This window comes from Ovis aries, chromosome 2 (assembly GCF_016772045.2).
Source record: "Ovis aries strain OAR_USU_Benz2616 breed Rambouillet chromosome 2, ARS-UI_Ramb_v3.0, whole genome shotgun sequence".
NCBI lineage: Eukaryota > Metazoa > Chordata > Mammalia > Artiodactyla > Bovidae > Ovis > Ovis aries.
Genome location: NC_056055.1, coordinates 50321569 through 50340272, shown reverse-complemented (window position 1 = coordinate 50340272; position 18704 = coordinate 50321569). Strand labels below are relative to the sequence as shown.

At 48.1% G+C, this 18704-nt stretch overlaps 1 protein-coding gene across 3 annotated transcripts in view; it reads left to right on the top strand.

Moving 5' to 3' along the window:
• Nucleotides 1–7830: 7830 nt before the first annotated feature.
• The window catches only part of CCDC180 (coiled-coil domain containing 180), a 56399-nt gene continuing 45525 nt past the window's right edge, over nt 7831–18704 (top strand). For 2 of the 3 annotated variants that reach the window (XM_042243223.2, XM_042243224.2), the window contains exons 1-9: nt 7831–8336; nt 8602–8692; nt 9920–10110; nt 13083–13171; nt 14694–14803; nt 15817–15945; nt 16053–16163; nt 16283–16378; nt 18287–18450. In XM_042243223.2, coding sequence (XP_042099157.1) covers nt 8624–8692; nt 9920–10110; nt 13083–13171; nt 14694–14803; nt 15817–15945; nt 16053–16163; nt 16283–16378; nt 18287–18450 — 959 coding nt within the window. In that variant the 5' untranslated portion in view covers nt 7831–8336; nt 8602–8623. The remainder of the gene's footprint in view (nt 8337–8601; nt 8693–9919; nt 10111–13082; nt 13172–14693; nt 14804–15816; nt 15946–16052; nt 16164–16282; nt 16379–18286; nt 18451–18704) is intronic. The other variant, XM_027964406.3, reaches the window with a different exon arrangement.

Genomic DNA, 18704 nt, shown 5'->3' with positions numbered 1-18704 from the left:
TAGTGAAGTAAGGAACCTCCACCCACCCTGACAGCCTGGAGGAAGCTAAGTGCCAGCAGGATGGACCAGCATGAAAGCCAGAGAGCTGTTGATTCTGCCAGCCCGGCATCCCCTCCTGGAATGGCCAGCTGCCAGCTTTTTATCCCATTACCAGGGCCTCCTACCCTCAAACTGTCCCCTGCTGCTGCTGCTGCTAAGTCACTCAGTCATGTCCGACTCTTGGTGACCCCATGGACTGCAGCCTACCAGGCTCCTCTGTCCATGGGATTTTCCAGTCAAGAGTCCTGGAGTGGGGTGCCATTGCCTTCTCCGAAACTGTCCCCTACCTACCCCCTACCTGCCCACAAACCAAACACACCCCTCTTTCTGTTTATCTAGACAAGACTGGAATTTTTCAGACTTTAAGTGAGAAACTGCGCCTTATCTGGTGCCCCTTTTCCTTCTTGCCCCACCCCCTCCTCTCTTTCTAGACCTCCAGCCTCCACTCGGCCCTAATGAGCTTTTCCTGGTTTTGTGAGTCATCTTTGCAACCAGCTTTTGAAAATTTAAGGAACTCTTCCTCAAGGGAGGGGAAAAAATAGAAGGAAGGAGAAATTTGTCAATAATGGGAGTGGTATAAGAGCAAATCCCTTCTATTTGAGAACTCAAATGATCCAAACTGTCCAGATGCCAGCGGGTCCCTCTGAGCTCAGAAGGCTCTGTGGGCCTCAGAGGAAGCCCTTGTGTCAGTCGCCTTGGGCCTTCACTCCAGTTTCTTCTGAGCAGTTTCATTTTGACCAGATTCAGTTTCAAATGAACATAGAGTTTGTTGCTATCAAGGAAGCACTTGAGAACCTCTGATTTGGCTCAACCCAGGCTCTGACATTTAAGGAAACTGAGTGTTGAAGCAGGACTGGTGGCCTAAGGTCCTAGGGAGGCTTAGAGATTCCACCCAGCACCCCCAGTCCCTGTCCTCAGGGTTTGCTGCCTCCCAGGAGGTCAGGATTATTGAGGGAGAGGGCAGTGCCAGCCCTAAGGGAGATTCCTCATCCACCTGATGCTCCTAGGGAGAGAAGCCTACACCTGGAAACTTTTCCCCATGTCTTCTTTAGATGCTGTGTGGAGGTGCTCTGCCCAGAAGAAAGGATGTCATGCACTGAGGGGAAGTTCCTGAGGTTTGGCACTCCTGGGGACGGTAAGAGAGTGAGCTATGAGGTGGGGAGCTGTAGCCTGGCTTGCGCTCGCTGAGCCTTACTGAGCACACTGCTCACTGAACCAGCAGCTCCTCTCAGGATGTGTGTTCTTTGCCATCCTCCCCCCACCCCCACCCACCACCACCACATGCCACCTCTGAGTCCCCAGGTCTCTGGAACTGCACAGGCACCCAAAAGCACTTGGTGGGGAGTCTGTGCGGTGCTGGATCTCGTAAGTCTGGAAAGTCTGGAGAGGCGGTATCACTTTTGTATTTCTCCCTCAACTTTAAAATGTATTGTCACACTTTAAAATTTCATAATTTTGTCATATTATGACTGAGCTGAAGTATTTACCCAAGAGTGGAATTTTTGGATCCTTGAGTACGTGTAAGTTCATTTTTAGGAAATACTACCAAAGAGTTTTCGAAAGTGGTTGTAGGAGTTTACACACACAGCAGTGTATGAGCGTTCCAGTTGCTCGGATCTTCACCAACACTTGGTATTGTCAGCATTTTTCAGCCACTCTGGTATAGGTGTAGTGGTGTTTCATTGTGGTTTTCATTTGCATTTTCCTGATGAGTAATGATGTGCAGCTTTTCATGTCCTTTTCAGCCAGTTGGTTATCTTTCTGTGAAATATCTAGTCAAATCTTTTGCCCATTTTTTTCAGGTATATTGTCTCTTTCATCTTATTAATTCATGGAAGTCAGTTACATATCCTTTATGAGGCTTTTTCCATATGATACACGTTTATTCTCATTCTGTTCTTGCTTTCTTTCTCTCTTGAGGGTGTTTTTTTGATGAAGTACAGTTCTTAATTTTAATAAGGTCAAGTTTATTAATTTTTGTCTTTATGCTCCAAGGTCATGAAAATATTCTCCTATGATATCTACTACAAATGCTATTATTTTAAACTTCCCCATTTAGATTTAAAATCCACCTGGAATTGATTTTTATCTATGGTGTGAAATGGAAGTCAAGATTAATTTCTTTCCCATATGAATAACCAGTGACCCTGGGCTGTTTACTAAAACTATCTTCTCCCGATTGCTCTGCTGGGTCAGTTTAGTATACGTGACATAAATGTTCACATGTGTGGGTCTGGGCTGGACTCTGTTTCTCCTAGTGTTTTCCCTTGTACTACTATGGCATTTTGCCCTGTTGACTGTAGCTTTATACAAAGGCTTAATATCCAGTTGTGTAAGCCATCCAAGTTTATTCTTCTTTGAGATTGTCTTGACTATTCTTGGTAATTGGTATTTCTATGGAAAATTTGAAATTGAATAGTTGGTGTCCACCAGATATCTGGACAAATATGGGCTTCCCTGATAGCTCAGTTTGTAAAGAATCCACCTGCAATGGAGGAGACCCCAGTTCAATTCCTGGGTCAGGATATGGAGAAGGGATAGGCTACCCACCCCAATATTCTTGCGCTCCCCTTGTGACTCAGCTGGTAAAGAATCACCTGCAGTGTGGGAGACCTGGGTTCGATCCCTGGGTTGGGAAGATTCCCTGGAGAGAGGAAAGACTACCCACTCCAGTATTCTGGCCTGGAAAATTCCATGGACTGTATACTCCATGGGGTGGCAAAGAGTCGGACAAAACTGAGCAACTCTCACTTTCACTAGATATCTGCTTAGATACTTTACTGTGATTATATAAATCTATGGGTCAATCTGGGGAGAAGTAACATCTTAACAGGACTTCCCTGGTGGCTCAGAGGTTAAAGCGTCTGCCTGCAATGTGGGAGACCTGGGTTCGATCCCTGGGTCGAGAAGATCCCCTGGAGAAGGAAATGGCAACCCACTCCAGTATTCCTGCCTGGAGAATCCCATGGACGGAGGAGCCTGGTGGGCTACAGTCCACGGAATCGCAAAGAGTCGGACACGACTGAGTGACTTCACTTCACTCACTCAACATCTTAACAATACATAGCAAAACAAATGAACAAAAACACACACAAAAAAGCCCAAAACCAACCTTCATAATAAAAAGGAAGAAATTATAAACTGTGAATATTTGCAATTCATATTAAAAAGGGGCTCACATGCCAAATATGCAAACAGCTCCTAGAAACTGATAAGAAAAAGAACAGACACACAGTAGAAAAACTGGCAAAAGACACGAACCCAGAGTTCACACAAAAAGAAGTAAAAATAGCCTTAAATATATGAAAATATGAACAGAAATAGAATAGAAATGCCTACATGTGTTCACCATGCAAAAGAATGTTCAGAACAGCATTATTTGGTAATTCTCTAAACTGGAATGTACATCAATAATAGAAAGGATAAATATTATGCAATGGGTTATATATTTTTGTAATGGAATGCTATACAGAAATAAAAGTGAACTACAGCCACATTAAAAAAGATATTTGAAACTTAGAAATATAATGAAAGTAGTCCAACATAAAAGTCCAACATTCTGTATGATTCCATTGAAGTTCAAAAACAAGCAAAACTAATTCAGGAGGCAGAATATCTGCTACACTTGGGGAGGAAAGGGCAGTGACTTGGGATGGGTACATATGGGGGGCTCCTGGAAAGCTGGTGATGTTCTATTTCTTGTGGTACTGGTTACTGGGTATGTTTCCCCCTGGATAATTTATTAAGCTATACATTTATGATTTCCATACTTTTCAGTACATGCGCTATGATTCAACACACAAAGCCTATCAGTTGGATCCAGAACTTTTTTTCTGGCAAGTCCCAAAGTCAGATGATATAGTGTTTGGTTCAAGACTGAATTACATGGTCTAGATTCATATCCTGGATTTAACCATTTCCTATCTTGGAGATCTTGGCCAAGTTACCAACTCTCTGAGCTTCAGTTTCTTCATCTGTAATATGGGCTCATTGTGGTACCCCTCTCATAGTTATTGAGACTATTAAACCCTCTCAATAAATATTAGCTCTTGAGTGGTTCTTCTTGGTTTTCTTTCTATGGACTATGGAGAAGATGGATGATGGCCTATGGAAGAGGAAGGAAAAGGATGAGGTTCGAGTCAAGAGACATTTTCAAATGGGGGAAGATATGATGTTAAAGTGCGGGCAAAGAGAGTCCAAAGGCTTGGCTTCACTCCTTGCATTCCCTGTCTCTCACCTCCTGTGCCTCTCTAACACAGGAGGTGGACTCACCAGGTGATCTCTAACTGGTTACTCTTTCCAACTATAACACTTTTGAGTTAGAGGGGTAATACAAATGTCATCCAAAAGCCAAACACAAATTTTCATGTTTGATCCAAACCCAAACACAAAGGCCCAGAAACTTGAGAATTAAGGAAAGCAAATTCTCAGCAGTGATATTATGGGTTATTTTTATTTTCTCCATTCAATTTTTTTTTTCTATTTTAAACAATGTGTGTTGCTTACTCTGAATAAAACATCATACCTGATATATCCATGCCTACATATTTATATCTATACATTAAAAATTAAAAACCCGCACATTATAGATGTGCCAGAAAGCATCTGGGCAGGGAAAACATGGCTTCTGATGTACAAGTGCCAAGCCAGTAGGACCTCCTCGACAAAAGAGATCTTGCTAACTGCAAATAATTCCTGAACATTTCTGATTTTTTACCGTGTTTTTCATCTATAACCTCAGGTAAACATACTTTCTCTGTTTCCAGATAAAATTAGTCCAATCATTTGTTATAATATTTCACCTTGTTAATAAAACCTGGGACCAAAGAATGGGAATAAAAGGGCTTTCTACTCACTGTTTCTTAAGTTCTGAAAGTAGTCTGGACAGAATGACCACTTGTTTAAGGAAGTTGTCATAGGTAGCATTTATGAGCAATTGGGACAGGGATCCCTCTGAGAGGAGTCAGGAACCCCAGGTCTGTAGGAAACCTGTGCCAGGTTCAGTGTCCACCACAAGTACCTTCCACCCTGGCCGTGCAGAACTCTGGGTGCTTGTGTGGAAAAGAGCCACCTCTGGGAGTCAGACCAGGACACTCCAGGTGTTCCTGCATTTACCAGGAAGCATTCAGTGTGTCTGAATTATGTGCGGGACACTGTGCTGAGGGCAATCAAAGCTGGATGAAAGATAGGAGGCCACACCTGCCTCACAGGAAACACCCTCCAACAGGATTCCCTTAACTCCTGCATCTGACAACAACCAATGTACAAGCGATCAATGCAAAGAAATAGAGGAAAACAATAGAATGGGAAAGACTAGAGATCTCTTCAAGAAAGTTAGAGATACACGATAACATTTCATGCAAAGATGGGCACAATAAAGGACAGAAATGGTAGGGACCTAACAGAAGCAGAGGATATTAAGAAGAGGTGGCAAGAATACACAGAAGAACTAAACAAAAAAGATCTTCATGACCGAGATAATCACAATGGTGTGATCACTCACCTAGAGCCAGACATCCTGGAATGTGAAGTCAAGTGGGCCTTAGGAAACATCACCACAAACAAAGCTAGTGGAGGTGATGGAATTCCAGCTCAGCTATTTCAAATCCTAAAAGATGATGCTGTGAAAGTGCTGCACTCAATATGCCAGCAAATTTGGAAAATGCAGCAATGGCCACAGGACTAGAAAAGATAGTTTTCATTCCAATCCCAAAGAAAGGCAATGCCAAAGAATGCTCAAACTATCACGCTTGCACTCATCACACATTCTAGTAAAGTAGTGCTCAAAATTCTCCAAGCCAAGCTTCAATAGTATGTGAACTGTGAACTTCCAGATGTTCAAGCTGGATTTAGAAAAGGCAGTGAAACCAGAGATCAGAGATTACCAACATCTGTTGGATCATGGAAAAAGCAAGAGTTCCAGAAAAACATCTATTTCTGCTTTATTGACTATGCTGAAGCCTTTGATTGTGTGGACCACAACAAACTATGGAAAATTCTGAAAGAGATGGGAATACCAGACCACTTGACCTGCTCCTTGAGAAATCTATATGCAGGTCAGGAAGCAACAGTTAGAACTGGACATGGAACAACAGACTGGTTCCAAATAGGGAGAGGAGTATGTCAAAGTTTTATACTGTCACCCTGCTTATTTAATTTCTATGCAGAGTACATCATGAGAAGCACTGGGCTGGATGAAGCACAAGCTGGAATCAAGATTGCCGGGAGAAATATCAATAACCTCAGATATGCAGATGACACCATCCTTATGGCAGAAAGTGAAGAGGAGCTAAAAGCCTCTTGATGAAAGTGAGAGAGAGTGAAAATATTGGCTTAAAACTCAACATTCAGAAAACTAAGATCATGGCATCTGGCCCCATCACTTCATGGAAAATAGATGGGGAAACAGTAGAAACAGTGACAGACTATTTTAGGGGGCTCCAAAATCACTGCAGATGGTGACTGCAGCCATGAAATTAAAAGACACTTGCTCCTTGGAAGAAAAGTTATGACCAACCTAGACAGCATATTAAAAAGCAGAGACATTACTTTGCCACCAAAGATCTGTCTAGTCGAAGCTATGGTTTTTCCAGTAGTCATGTATGGATTTGAGAGTTGGACTATAAAGAAAGCTGAGCGCCGAAGAATTGATGCTTTTGAACTGTGGTGTTGGAGAAGACTCTTGAGAGTCCATTGGACTGCAAAGAGATCAAACGAGTCCATCCTAAAGGAAATCAGTCCTGAATATTCATTGGAAGGACTGATGCTGAAGCTGAAACTCCAATATTTTGGCCACCTTATGCAAAGATCTGACTCATTTGAAAAGACCCTGATGCTGGGAAAGATTAAAGGCAGGAGGAGAAGGGATGACAGAGGATAAGATGGTTGGATGGCATCACCTACTCCCTGGACATGAGTCTGAGTGAACTCCAGGAGACGGTGATGGACAGGGAGGCCTGGCATGCTGCAATTCATGGGGTCACAGAGTCGGACACGACTGAGCGAGTGAACTGAATGTACAAGCATGTTCAGAGGAGAGGGGGCAAGGTGAAGAAGGGAAGAGGAGCTCAGATTGAGTGGATGGGATCTTGTCACTGTTAGTGGCTGAAAGTATGTGGGGGGTTGGGGTGTGTAGAGACAGAGGGATCCCAGCAGAGGAGCAGGGTGAGGAAGGGCAGGTGAGGAAGTGTGAGGAGTTTGCTAAAGTAAAGACTTCAGGAGACTCAGGGTGGGAGCCAGATGCGGGGGCCTCCGTGGTCATCTAGGGACTGTGGCTGGGTTTGGTGGGGGCTGCAGTGAGGGCCTTTTGAGCAGGAGAGTGAATAGATGAGAGCTGTATTTAAGGAGAGTTATGTGGCATGGTGAGTTGGGTGAATGGAACTCAGGGTCTTATAAATTAGCCTTTTCATTAGAATTCCATTCAAGTCTTGAGGCCTGGATTCTAAACCCTTATGAGAAAGAGATGGTCTCTTTTAGAGATGCTTTCCAGTTCTTATTTGTAGCCAAGCACCACTCTATGCTACTTCCCAGCAGAGACTGGTTTTAACCAAGACAAAGAAGATAAGGATCGTTTTCTTGTTCTGTTTTCAGAACATTCAGTGTGCTGCTCTGGATGCTCTTGCCAGCCCTGAGGTATCCCTCTGCCAGAGAAACTGGCTGGAGTTTCACTACTCCACGTGGGGGCTCAGGTCCCTAAGGGCAACCAAGCCCCTTCCCTGGAAAGGAAGTGAGGGCGGGGCCAGCGGAGCTCCCGCCCCTCAGTGTTGCCTTGGAGACCAAATGTGTACCGTTGCAGTTGAGGTTGGACTCGCCCTGGCTGGTTTGAGTGGTACTTTCTGCAGGTGTGGCCGCAGCCGGGCCCCTGAACGCAGGGCCTCGCTCCACTTGGTGGGGCTTAGAGGGCCTGTCCCGAGACCGCCGCCGCTCCTTGGTGGGCCTGGGGGGCAGGCGTGAGAGGAGGGGCTGTGCTTCCCAGCAGTCAGTAGGTACGGAATTGGCGTAGCCAGAATCAGACAGCTCTCTCCTCCTCCTCCCTCTACCCAAGTGTCCGTTTTGGGGAGGAGGGTGCTGCGGGGGAGGTCCTCGAACAGCTTTCAGCTCCAATCAGGAGTTCAAGGCCAGGTTGAAATCTGCGCTGACACCTTTTAGGTACGTTGACTTTTCCCCGGAGGAGTTCGAAAGAGTGAAGTACAAACAGTAACCGTCATTCTTTGCCCTCAGAGTCAGTCTCGAATTTGCGCCTGGCGGTGCTGGGAGACCAGCCTTCCTCGTGAGTTCCAGTTAGGTTCGTGCCTGAGGTTTGTTTCCTTTTTGCTTCTTCGCACCCCTCCCCCAGCCCCCACCTCCGATTCTTCTTTTAAAGTATAAACCCCGAGGCCTGAGAGGGGCTCTGATGCTTTCTGCTAGAGCTGGGGTGCCTCAGCCCCGGTGGACTCGCCCAGCCTGTCTACCTGCCTGGAGACACTTGTTCTCCAGGGAGGACTTTTCCTTGGAGGCGGGCGGAGAGACTTCTTAGTATCCGCCTGGTCTGAGACCAACCCGTAGACAACGTCTTCCCTGCAGAGTTGTCCGGCTCGAGGCCAAGATGTCTTCCGTGGGGAAGGTGACCCAGATTCCCAGCGGGAAGGTCTACCAGCAAATCTTCGAGGCTGAGGTAGGCCTGTCCTTCTATTTCCGCTTTTCCTGGTCCCCTGCTTCCCTCAGCTTCCCTCCCTTAGAAGACTTCCTTGCCTGGGAACCTAATGAAATAAGGGCTTTGAAATTGTGTTGATGAAAAATAATTCTTGTTGTTTCCTAAAATGTAGGAATACAAAATTAGAATGTCTGTTCCTGAAAATTGCAAAGTCTATATTAAAATTTAATTTAAATCCCTCAGAAATAGCCAAAATTTACCATTGGGTGTCCTGGATCTTTTTTCTATGCATGAAAGCATCTCTGATTTTTCTGTTTAAAAGTTGGTGTGATTCTATAGCAGTGCCTTAAAACCTCCTTTTTCCCTGTCTACAGTATCTCAGAGAGCTTTCCGTGTCAGTGCAAATTCATGTACTTCACAATGTTTAGTGGCTGCATAGTTTTTGATATAGGACTTCCTGTAATTTATTAAAGTAATGCCCTCTTGATAACTATATAAGTTGTTGGCATTGCCTTGTCATCTGTAAAAAACTACACAGATGACATCTTAAAAGAAAAACATACTCAAACCCTTCTTTTGAAGTTCTGTACTGCTTATTTAAAGGGGATTTTTATTCCTACTTTGAGTCCTAAGTAATGCTCTTTGTGGAGGGCTTGGAAATTATAATAGTATAAAGAGACCGTAGAAATTACTCACATGATCCTGCTGCCTGGAAGCAACCATTCTTAACCTTTGGCATATTTTCTCCTCATTGTTTCTCCATGCGTTTAAAATTTTGAAATCATAATGTATAACTTTCATCATAATTTTCTTTTATGCTGTTAATTACTAGGTTCTGTTGTATAGCATATCATAAGCATTTCCTCATGTCATAAAAAATCCTTTGTAAGTCTCATTTTTAATAAATTCCTAACATTCCATTGAATGGAGATACTGGGTTTATTTAACCAGTCCCCTAAGTTGGACAGTTCCATTTTTCCAGTTCTTTGTGATTATAAGAAATGATGGGATGCACATCTTGGTTCTCATTAAAATTCCTTAAAAGATACCCTCCCAGAAGTGCCTGAATGACCAATGCGGGGAGTAGAAAGCCCTCCTTCATGGGGTGTGCCCTGGGGTTGAGGGCCTCCCTCAAAGTGCCTTCTTGCTGGCAGGCTCACACTTGAGCTTCTAAGGTGGCACAGGCAGCCTGGGTGCTAGGGAGTCTACAGTTCCAGCTGCCTTCACCTGGTTCTTCCACGGATTCAGGTGCAGCTGGTCCGCTCCCTGGCATCCTCTAGGAAGCGAGCTGTGGAGCGTTCCATGATCCCAAAGGATGGCAAGAAGCCCTTGATGAAGAAGGTGGATGTTCGTGAAGGCGAGATACTGTCTCCTCGGCAGCGGAAGTGGATGCGCAGCCTACCCAATGACTGGACCACAGAAAATCCTGTTCTTTACAGGTAGGTCCTGCTTTCCAGGCCATAACCCCCCACACACCAGGGGTGGTCAGGATTTTCAAAAACTCAAGAAGAGCTCCCACAAGATGAGTACCAGATGGGAATGAAATCCAGGTACCTCCTCTGAGAGATGGAAATAATAATAATGTCTACTTTGCAGGGCTGTTTCCTTCTTCTCTCCCTCCCTCTCCCTTGACAGGCACCAGGCATGCAGATCCCAACCTCCTGGAACTTGAACTCAACAGTAAATAAATAAGCAGGTCTCCCCGAAGATGGAAAGGTTCTGACACTGAGGACAGCGGGACAGTGGGACAAGAGTCAGGAAATCTGTCTGACACCAAGGACAGGGTGGTGGGGGACAGGAGTCAGGAAACCTCCACTGAGACCAGAGGATGAGGGCAGGGAACCACAGGGCGAGGCTCTGAGGCAGTACCAGTTTGATCTTCTCCAGAAGACTGGAGAAATCAGTGGGCCTGGGGAGAGGAGTGGGAGATGAGTCCAGGAGAGGCTTGCCGGCCATAGTCAGTATTTCGAACTTCACTGGAGTTACTAGAGTGAGCAGTGACTTGCGTTTGTGTGTTTGTTTTTTTTTTTTTGAATGGGTACAGGGTTTCTTTTATTCTTTTTTAATTAACTTATTTTAATTGGAAGATAATTGCTTTAAATACTGTGATAGTTTATCCATACATCAACATGAATTGGCCACAGGTTTACATGTGTCCCCTCATCCTGAACCCTCTTCCCACCTCTCTCCCCACCCTTTCCCTCAGGGTTGTTTTTTTTTAAGATTTTCAAGCAGTGGTGTGCAGAATGTGGGGGGCTGCAAGGAGAGGCAGAGAGGCCAGGGAGGAGGCCAGGGTAGTCCATGTCAGCTCTGTAGGGCTGTGAGAGAGTCAGCAGGGCACTTTGGGTTTATTTTGGAGGCAGAACCCAGGTGACAGATTGGGTAGGAGGAGAGGGCTCCTGAGAGTCCTAGGTCTCTGGCCTGAGTCCTTGGACGGACAGCCATTCCCTGAGATGGGAGCCAGTGGGGTGGGAGCAGGGAGCTGAACTTGAGATTCCCAAACATGCCATGTCAGCTCCCTGAGCTCACGCTCCTCAAGTAGGAAGAAAGGATAAGGAGGGGTTGCATTTTCCTTGGTGGGGGGCACTTTGGAGAATGCAGCAGGAGCTGGGCTCCCACTAGGTTCTTTCATCTCTCCACCAACCATAAATGCTTCTCAGGTGTAGGTCTCTGGGACAGGGAGTCAGTCCAGCTCTATCTGCCTTTGTGTTCCCTTTAACCTTGTTGGAGCAGGGATTGACCCACTGCTGGGTGAAGGTCTCTCCCCTGCCCTGCCCTTCGAGTCTCCCCAGGCAAAGTTCCCCTACAGCCCCTGAGACTCAACACCCTGAACTGTTGGGCAGACCCATTAGCCACCCAGGCACAGACCAGGAGGTCAGCACTCTCCAGCCCATGTCCCTGATGCCCAATGCAAGGATCCAGATGCACAGACAACTGGGACCTGACCATGATCCCCCCCATCTCCCAAAGTGACAGTCTCACAGCCTGCCTGTAACTCCGGATCCTTTAAAGGACAGGCTCCTCTCCGCCGACCTCTTTTCTGTTAGGCCCAGGGTCTTCTGAAGTCTCCCTGTGCTTCCCGAGGGTCCCCTTTCCCCCTGAGTTTTGGCTTGGACCACCCATCATCCCCATAACTGGATATGACGTCAGTTAGGAGCTCTTGGCACCCACAGGACCGTATCTGGGGAAAGGCACGTCTCATGGAGGGTGCTGGCATTGTGCCACCTTCTTGGTGCAGACTAGGTCCACTCTGCCATGGATGCGAATCCAGAGCACACCTCCCTGTCCAGGAAGAGAGATGTGTTTATAACCAACCAGGCCCTGCTCCCCTCAAAGTAACTGAGGTCACTAACTGAGCATCAGCACCTCTCTGAGGGCCTTGTCCCCTTCTTGAAAATTCAGCTAGCTAAACCAGTCACCTTGTACATTCGTTCACCCAGGACAGGACATCTGGGTGAGTAGAAGAGGAACTTGGGGTATGGGTAGATCACCACTAGCATAAACTAGCACAAACTTGCACAGGGCAAGTAACTGAGATGCCAGAGCCATAAGCAGCTCCCATAGTTGGGGTACCCTGGCAGCTGCCTTGGTCCAGGGGCATTTGGTTGACAAAGTTGAGAGATGCGCCTCTGGAGGGTCAGCCTGGGCCCCATCAGCTGCCGCCCTGCAGTCCCCCTTGGTGGTAGGTGTACATGAGGACTGCATCAGACAATGTCTGAGAAGTGCTTCACGTGTTGGGGCCCCAGGCACAGCAGGTGTTGCTGAGAACTGCATTTCTGGGGTACTTGTCCTGTGAACAGCACATTCCAGGATTTTCATTCCAAAGCTGAGGTTGTGCTCACCCACCCTGGTCCTCCCTACTGAGACAGTTTGTCCTGGGGTCCCAGCTTTCTCCTCCCTCATCCAGACTTTGTGGACCATGGACCTGGGCATCACAGGCAGGGATCTGGGAGTCCCAGGGCCAGTTTGTCCAGGGACTTCCCTCCCACATTCCCCTCTCTGGACAATGGGGTCACCCCAGGTGCCTCATCTGATGGGTTGTTGAAGAAGCAGATGAGGGCCTGCTGAACGCTGAGCCTTGGTCCAGCATTCCCAGGCTGGCCAAGCCCCCAGTGGCCCTCAGTTTCCACATGTGGAAGATGGCTCATGCCAACCACCCACACTTGGTGTGCAGCCAGAATGGAGCAAGCTCCCTGAGGCAGGCCCCTGTTCTCATCTGAGGACTGTGGTGTGTCTGCTGGCAGCAGATACCCTGGCAGTGTTTGCTGGGGGCACGTCCTTGGGGCATTCTGGAATTGGGTGGCCCCAGGCTATTGCCAATTCCCAGGGTCTCTGTGAACCCCGAGAGCTACCCTGGAGGGGGTGGTGCAGGGACTGTGGGGGTCAGTGTTTATCTCTGCTTGTGCCTCAGGGAAAAGGAAATAGCCAAAAAGGAAAAAGCTCAAGAGAGTGAGAACACCATCGCCGCCAGAGAAGTCCGGGGCCTCACGGATACCATTGGTGAGCCTGTGTTCAGCTGTGAGGGCAGAGAGTGCTCCGTGGGGAGCTCCTGGGAGCTCTCATGTAGAAGCACCTGCAGGTCCCACTGTCCCTCTGCTCAGCCTCATAGGAGGCCATCCCCCTGGACCCTCTCCCCTGAATCTTTCCCTGTACCTCCTCCCCTCAGCCTGTCCCCTGCACTTCCTCCCCTCAGTCTTGTCCTCTGGGTCTTTCCCCTGAACCTCCTCTCCTCAGCATTGACCGCTGAACCCTTGTCCCCCCTTCCCCTGGACCTTCTTCTCAGTGCAGGGAGCTGGGGGAGGAAGGGGGCTGCCTGCACAGTCAGCACTGACTGATGAGACCAATTGGTGAAGGGTGTACTGTAGCTCGATTTTCTGTGATTTCATGGAAGGATCTTTCAGTTGACATTGCTTCCCTTCACACCTTCACACATACATCGTGCTTCCCTGGTGGCTCAGATGGTGAAGTGTCTGCCTGCAATGCAGGAGACCCGGGTTTGATCTCTGGGTCAGGAAGATCCCCTAGAGAAGGAAATGGCAATCCACATCAGTACTCTTGCCTGGAAAATTCCATGGATGGAGGAGTCTAGTGGGCTACAGTCCATGGGGTTGCAAAGAGTCAGACATGACTGAGTGACTTCACTTTCTTTCTTTTCCTTCATACCACATTACCCTAGTTTGACTTTATCCCGATATAGAAGCTCTTTTTCCTTGTGATTAAAAAAGTAGTACTTGCTCAATATAGAAAAACAAAGGAAAGAGATAAAGCAGAAAGTGAAAAGTCTACCTCCACAGTAGCACGCATTCTCTTCCTAAGAGTGCCCACTACCAAAGAGACCACATAGTGTCCAGGGTCCCACATGTATTCAGGGCACAGCAGGGCACAGGGTAATAGAACCGGCCTCTCGGCTTCATCCCGAGGAGTAATTGACTTAGAACAATACCTAGCGAGTGGTAAGTGCTTTTAAGTGTCAGTAATTCTTATCTGTGTATGTATTTTCTTCTTTAAAACTTCTAATTAAAACCTGCTGCTGCTGCTGCTGCATCACTTCAGTCATGTCTGACTCTGTGCAGCCCCATAGACAGCAGCCCACCAGGCTCCCCGGTCCCTGGGATTCTCCAGGCAAGAACACTGGAGTGGGTTGCCATTTCCTTCTCCAATGCATGAAAGTGAAAAGTGAAAATGAAGTCTCCCAGTCATGTCTGACTCCTAGCGACCCCATGGACTGCAGCCTACCAGGCTCCTCCGTCCATGGGATTTTCCAAGCAAGAGTACTAGATGGCCCTATTCTATACATACCATTTGGAACATTTTTCCAGCATTCAGTTGTATATGCAAGACTTAATTCCCTATAGCACTTAAGGATCACCTTCCTTTTCCTTGAGACTCTGATACTGCTGGCCTGCTTTGGGGGTGGGCATCTCCTGAACTCAGGCACTTGCTGTCTTGCTGTCTTCCCCTGGGTGCTCTGACCTCACCTTGACGCTCTGAGGGCAACCTCATCACCTCTGTTGTTCTCTAGTTCCTGAGAGGATCAGTACCACCACCTTTCAAAAGCAAGGAGATTCCAAGAGAAGGGGCTACGAGAGTGCCCTGGTGAGCTTTAAGGAGGAGATCGCTCAGATTGGCATGGTGAGACTTTTCCCTCTCACTCCCCTTCTGTTCCTGGGCCATTCCAACGGGAGGGTGGGCTTTGTACAGCACCCACTGCCCCTCCCCCCAGGTCCTCAGTGGCTCACCACAGTGTAGACGGAATGGTGTAGACAGAATTGCAGGAGTCATGTTTGGATGGCTCATGGCAAGTGCTGATGGTGAGCACAGCCCTATATGTCAGGTACTGTTACAACCCGCCTTTTACAGATGAGGCCCGGAAAGTCCTGCCTGATTTGGCATGTAAGGGCCAAGTAGGAACTGGACTCTGGGTCTGATGCTTAAGTCAAGTCTTTGATCACCCTGCTCAGTCCTGCTAACAAGGGGCCAAACATCCTGCCCTTAGGCACTACCCTTACTTGGCTCCCCATTCCTTTCCGGAGACTTTGTCTGTAACCAGACTGATCCCTGGAATATTCCCTAAAGAGACCTTTTTTTGCCCTTTTGGGTCCATATCTCTAGGCCCTAAATCACACTCTCCACTTCTGTGTGAATTCCCTGTGGGAGATGGCTGTAGACCCAAAGCACCAAGAAGGCACTCTTCCAGCCTGCTCCTCACTTTTCTAATACATCTCAGTTGGACATGAGCTCTGCTCTCACCATGAGCTCTGTGCCTGTGGTTATACAACCTAACTGAGCCTCAGTTTCCCGATCTGAAGTACTCTTGGAATTATTTCTTTGGCCACTTCTTTAATGAATACTTGTGGAGCTCCAACCAGGGGCCAGGCATAAGGTCAGCACCTACTTCACAGGCTGTGATGAGGACCAAGTGAGTCTGAGGACAAGGCCTCACACATGATATGTGTCCCAAATGGTGCTGCCCTCGTGCTGTGGCTGGCAACAATGAGTAAACCTTAACTCTTAGGTCTAGTTACGAGTTACTATTTTTGAGAGGGGACCACAGCTGGCGCTTCCGTACTATAGGGTTGGGGAGGAGTCCTTTCTGTCCCAGGGGTGTTGATACCATAGCCCTCGCCCTCCCTGGCCTGTTTTAGGAAATGGAACCTCTCATCTTGGAACCAGGAGCACGTCTTTTAAAAAAGCTGGCTGAGTCTGATGAGGATGTGAACAATCTCTTCAAAAAGGTGGAAAACGACAGCAACCTCGAAGACTACTCCATCCAAGTAGGCGTCTCCCTCGTGGTGGGGCCTGCCCCGCCTGTGTCCGTTCCTGCTCCTCCTTCCCTCTGTCCCACCCGTCCTCACAGTCCCACCCACACTTCTCTGCACAGGCCCTGTTGGAGCTGAGGGATCAGGTGGCCAAGAAGTTCCTGCTGCAGAAGCAGCAGATCAAGGAGCTGGATGAGACACTGCACTCACTTGAGTTCTCCCGGGTAGATAAAGTGAGCTTGCCTCCAGATGGGCTCTGGGCGACTCTCACTTGTGCCATTTATGGGGCACCACCTGTTTTCAGTCCTCTAGGAGAAGAGAGTCGCTCACTGTGGTGCCTTGTCATTTCTAGCTAAAAAGCGTGTTGAAGAAATACGTGGAAATCATAGAGAAAACTTCCTACCTCATGCAGCCCGACGTGTATAGGCTGATCAATAAAGAAGCCATGGTGAGTGGTTTTCAAGTGAATGGGATCAGCCTGCAAGAGCAGGGCCACAAGGTGCCCTAGGGCCTGGGTCTCAGCAACGATGGGCTTCTCATAGGTAACATTTCCAAGTAACTCAGGTTGGCCACTTGAGTTCAGAACCAGAGTCTTTGTTAAGTACTTCCAATGGAAATCCCTCCAGTACATTTTGTGCTTCCCTGCCATGTTCATCCCAGTGAACCTAATACAGTGTCAGCAGTTTGACCGATGCTGATCCTGCGAGCCCCTTCGGGGCTGTGTCTCAGCTACCATGTGCAGTGCAGTGTGTCTGTGACAGAAGCATGATCTCCCAGCTGTCGTGGACTCAGGGTGGTGTGTGCACTTATAAGTGACCTCAGGACGCTCTGTATGTCTAGTCTCTCCAGTGGTTCTTGTCTGTCCTACTGCTGTCTGTCAGTGCCTGTTGCTGAACCATGCCTGCCCCTCTGGCTCTGCTCCCACTGCTTCCCTGTCCACACCCCAGCCTCCCCCAGATGCTTCCTTTGGAATTGAAAAAAAACAGGGAAATCAATGTTATTCATGACAGGACACTTCTTCTGGCTACTCAGAGGCACATTTTCTTATGTGGGTTTCTGGGTCTGGTGCAGAAAGCTGGGCTTGCCAGGTAACGGGCCTCCTGGCAGCACGCAGAGTAGAAGCAGCACAGTGTTCAGAAACACAGATGGGCGCCAGCCCAGGTGTGTGCCTCGGGGTCCTGGACAAAGCATGGACTGGGAGTAAGCACAGACCCCCTCCTCTACGGTCCAGACAGGAATGTTCCCGAAATTGCTGCACCTGGAACTCTGTGTCCATAAAATGAGGACAGTTATACTCAGGCACCAGTACTTGTTGGGAGGGCTACATGAGAGGGCTCAGCAGTGGCCGCTCTCATTTGAGACATGCAAGAGTTCCTCACTTTGAATTAACCACTTGCTCGACTAGGTGTGCCAGAGTTAGCAGTCTCCCAGTTACATTTCGGCGTTTGGCTTCGCTAGGCCTATCGTCCACGGAACAGCTGGTGCTTTCTCCTTGCTCTGTGTGCATCGATCTCTTTTAACTCCAGCAGCACCCTGTGTTGTGAAGAGCTTCATCTTCACAATATGGCTACAGATTTGGAGGTTCAGGAAATGCTTGCCAATGCCCCCCAGCTAGGAACAGCTGGCATTAAACCTCAGCTTCCAGTGGAATTTCATTACTGGAATTTCTGCCCGCTGCGTGTAGCAGTTCTCAGCCCTGCTCTAGGGCAGTGCATAGAGGGCTCTGGGACATGTATGGAACATTTTTGGCTGTTCCAGTCCTTGGGGACACGGGAGAGGCTACTCCAGTTGAAGGGGCTGGGGAGGCTGGGTGGCAGATGAGTACCACCCAGTGAAGAATCGTCTCCACTGCCATGCCAAAGGTGCCCTTGGGAGGACTGCTAAAGAGTGTTCTAGCACTGACCTCATTTGGTCATTGGGTACTGGTTCTCATCACAACCGTGTGTGACTGGTCCCTGGTAGCATGAGCATTCTGCTGTTGGAGCAAATTTATAAAAAGAACAGACACTGAGAGCCTGCTGAAGTGCTTAACTCTAGTGAATTTAGAATCACCTTTTTAAACAGTCTGAGATGGCCTTGGAGCTGGGTTGAAACTCACCTGACCAGAATTCACTGTTAAGCCTTCAGGATAGACCCTTGTCACTGTCTGTAGCTGCTGAACCCCAGGCAGCTTCTTTGAGTGCCCAGTGACCTCCCCTCCTCAGTACTCCTCAGATGCTGCCACCACCCTGCTCGGCACTCAGCCCACAGCTCACCCGGCCTCTCTCCAGCTGCCCACCACCCCTCTCCTACTGAGCCTTGTTCTGACCTTGGAGAGCCTCCGCTCCATCTAGAACCTGCCCACCTGTGACTGCAGATCATAAATCATGCCCTGCTGGGCAACCGGAGGGCCCTTGCCCAGCTGTTCGTCAACCTGATGGAGGCCAGGCTGCAGCAGGAGCTTGATAGCCACCGCCGCTGGCAGGGCCTGATGGATGCCTGGAAGGCTCTCAAGAAGGAGGACCTAGTGCAGGGTTTCAGGTCAGTGGCTGCCCACACTGCAGAGGCTCTCCCCCCCAACCCCCACCCTGCACCCCCGCCAGCGTGGGTCAGTGAGCAGAGTGCGTTCTCCCTCCTTTTATCATCACTTTAAAATGCGGTGCTTTTTCTGATGGTAAAAGTAATAGGTGCTTTTTTTTTCCCCCTTAGAGTCAAAATAGAAGTATAAGGAGAAATTAAAAGTCACCATTAATTTCTCATCACAGTGAGAAGCACAGCTGATGTTTTGGTATTGT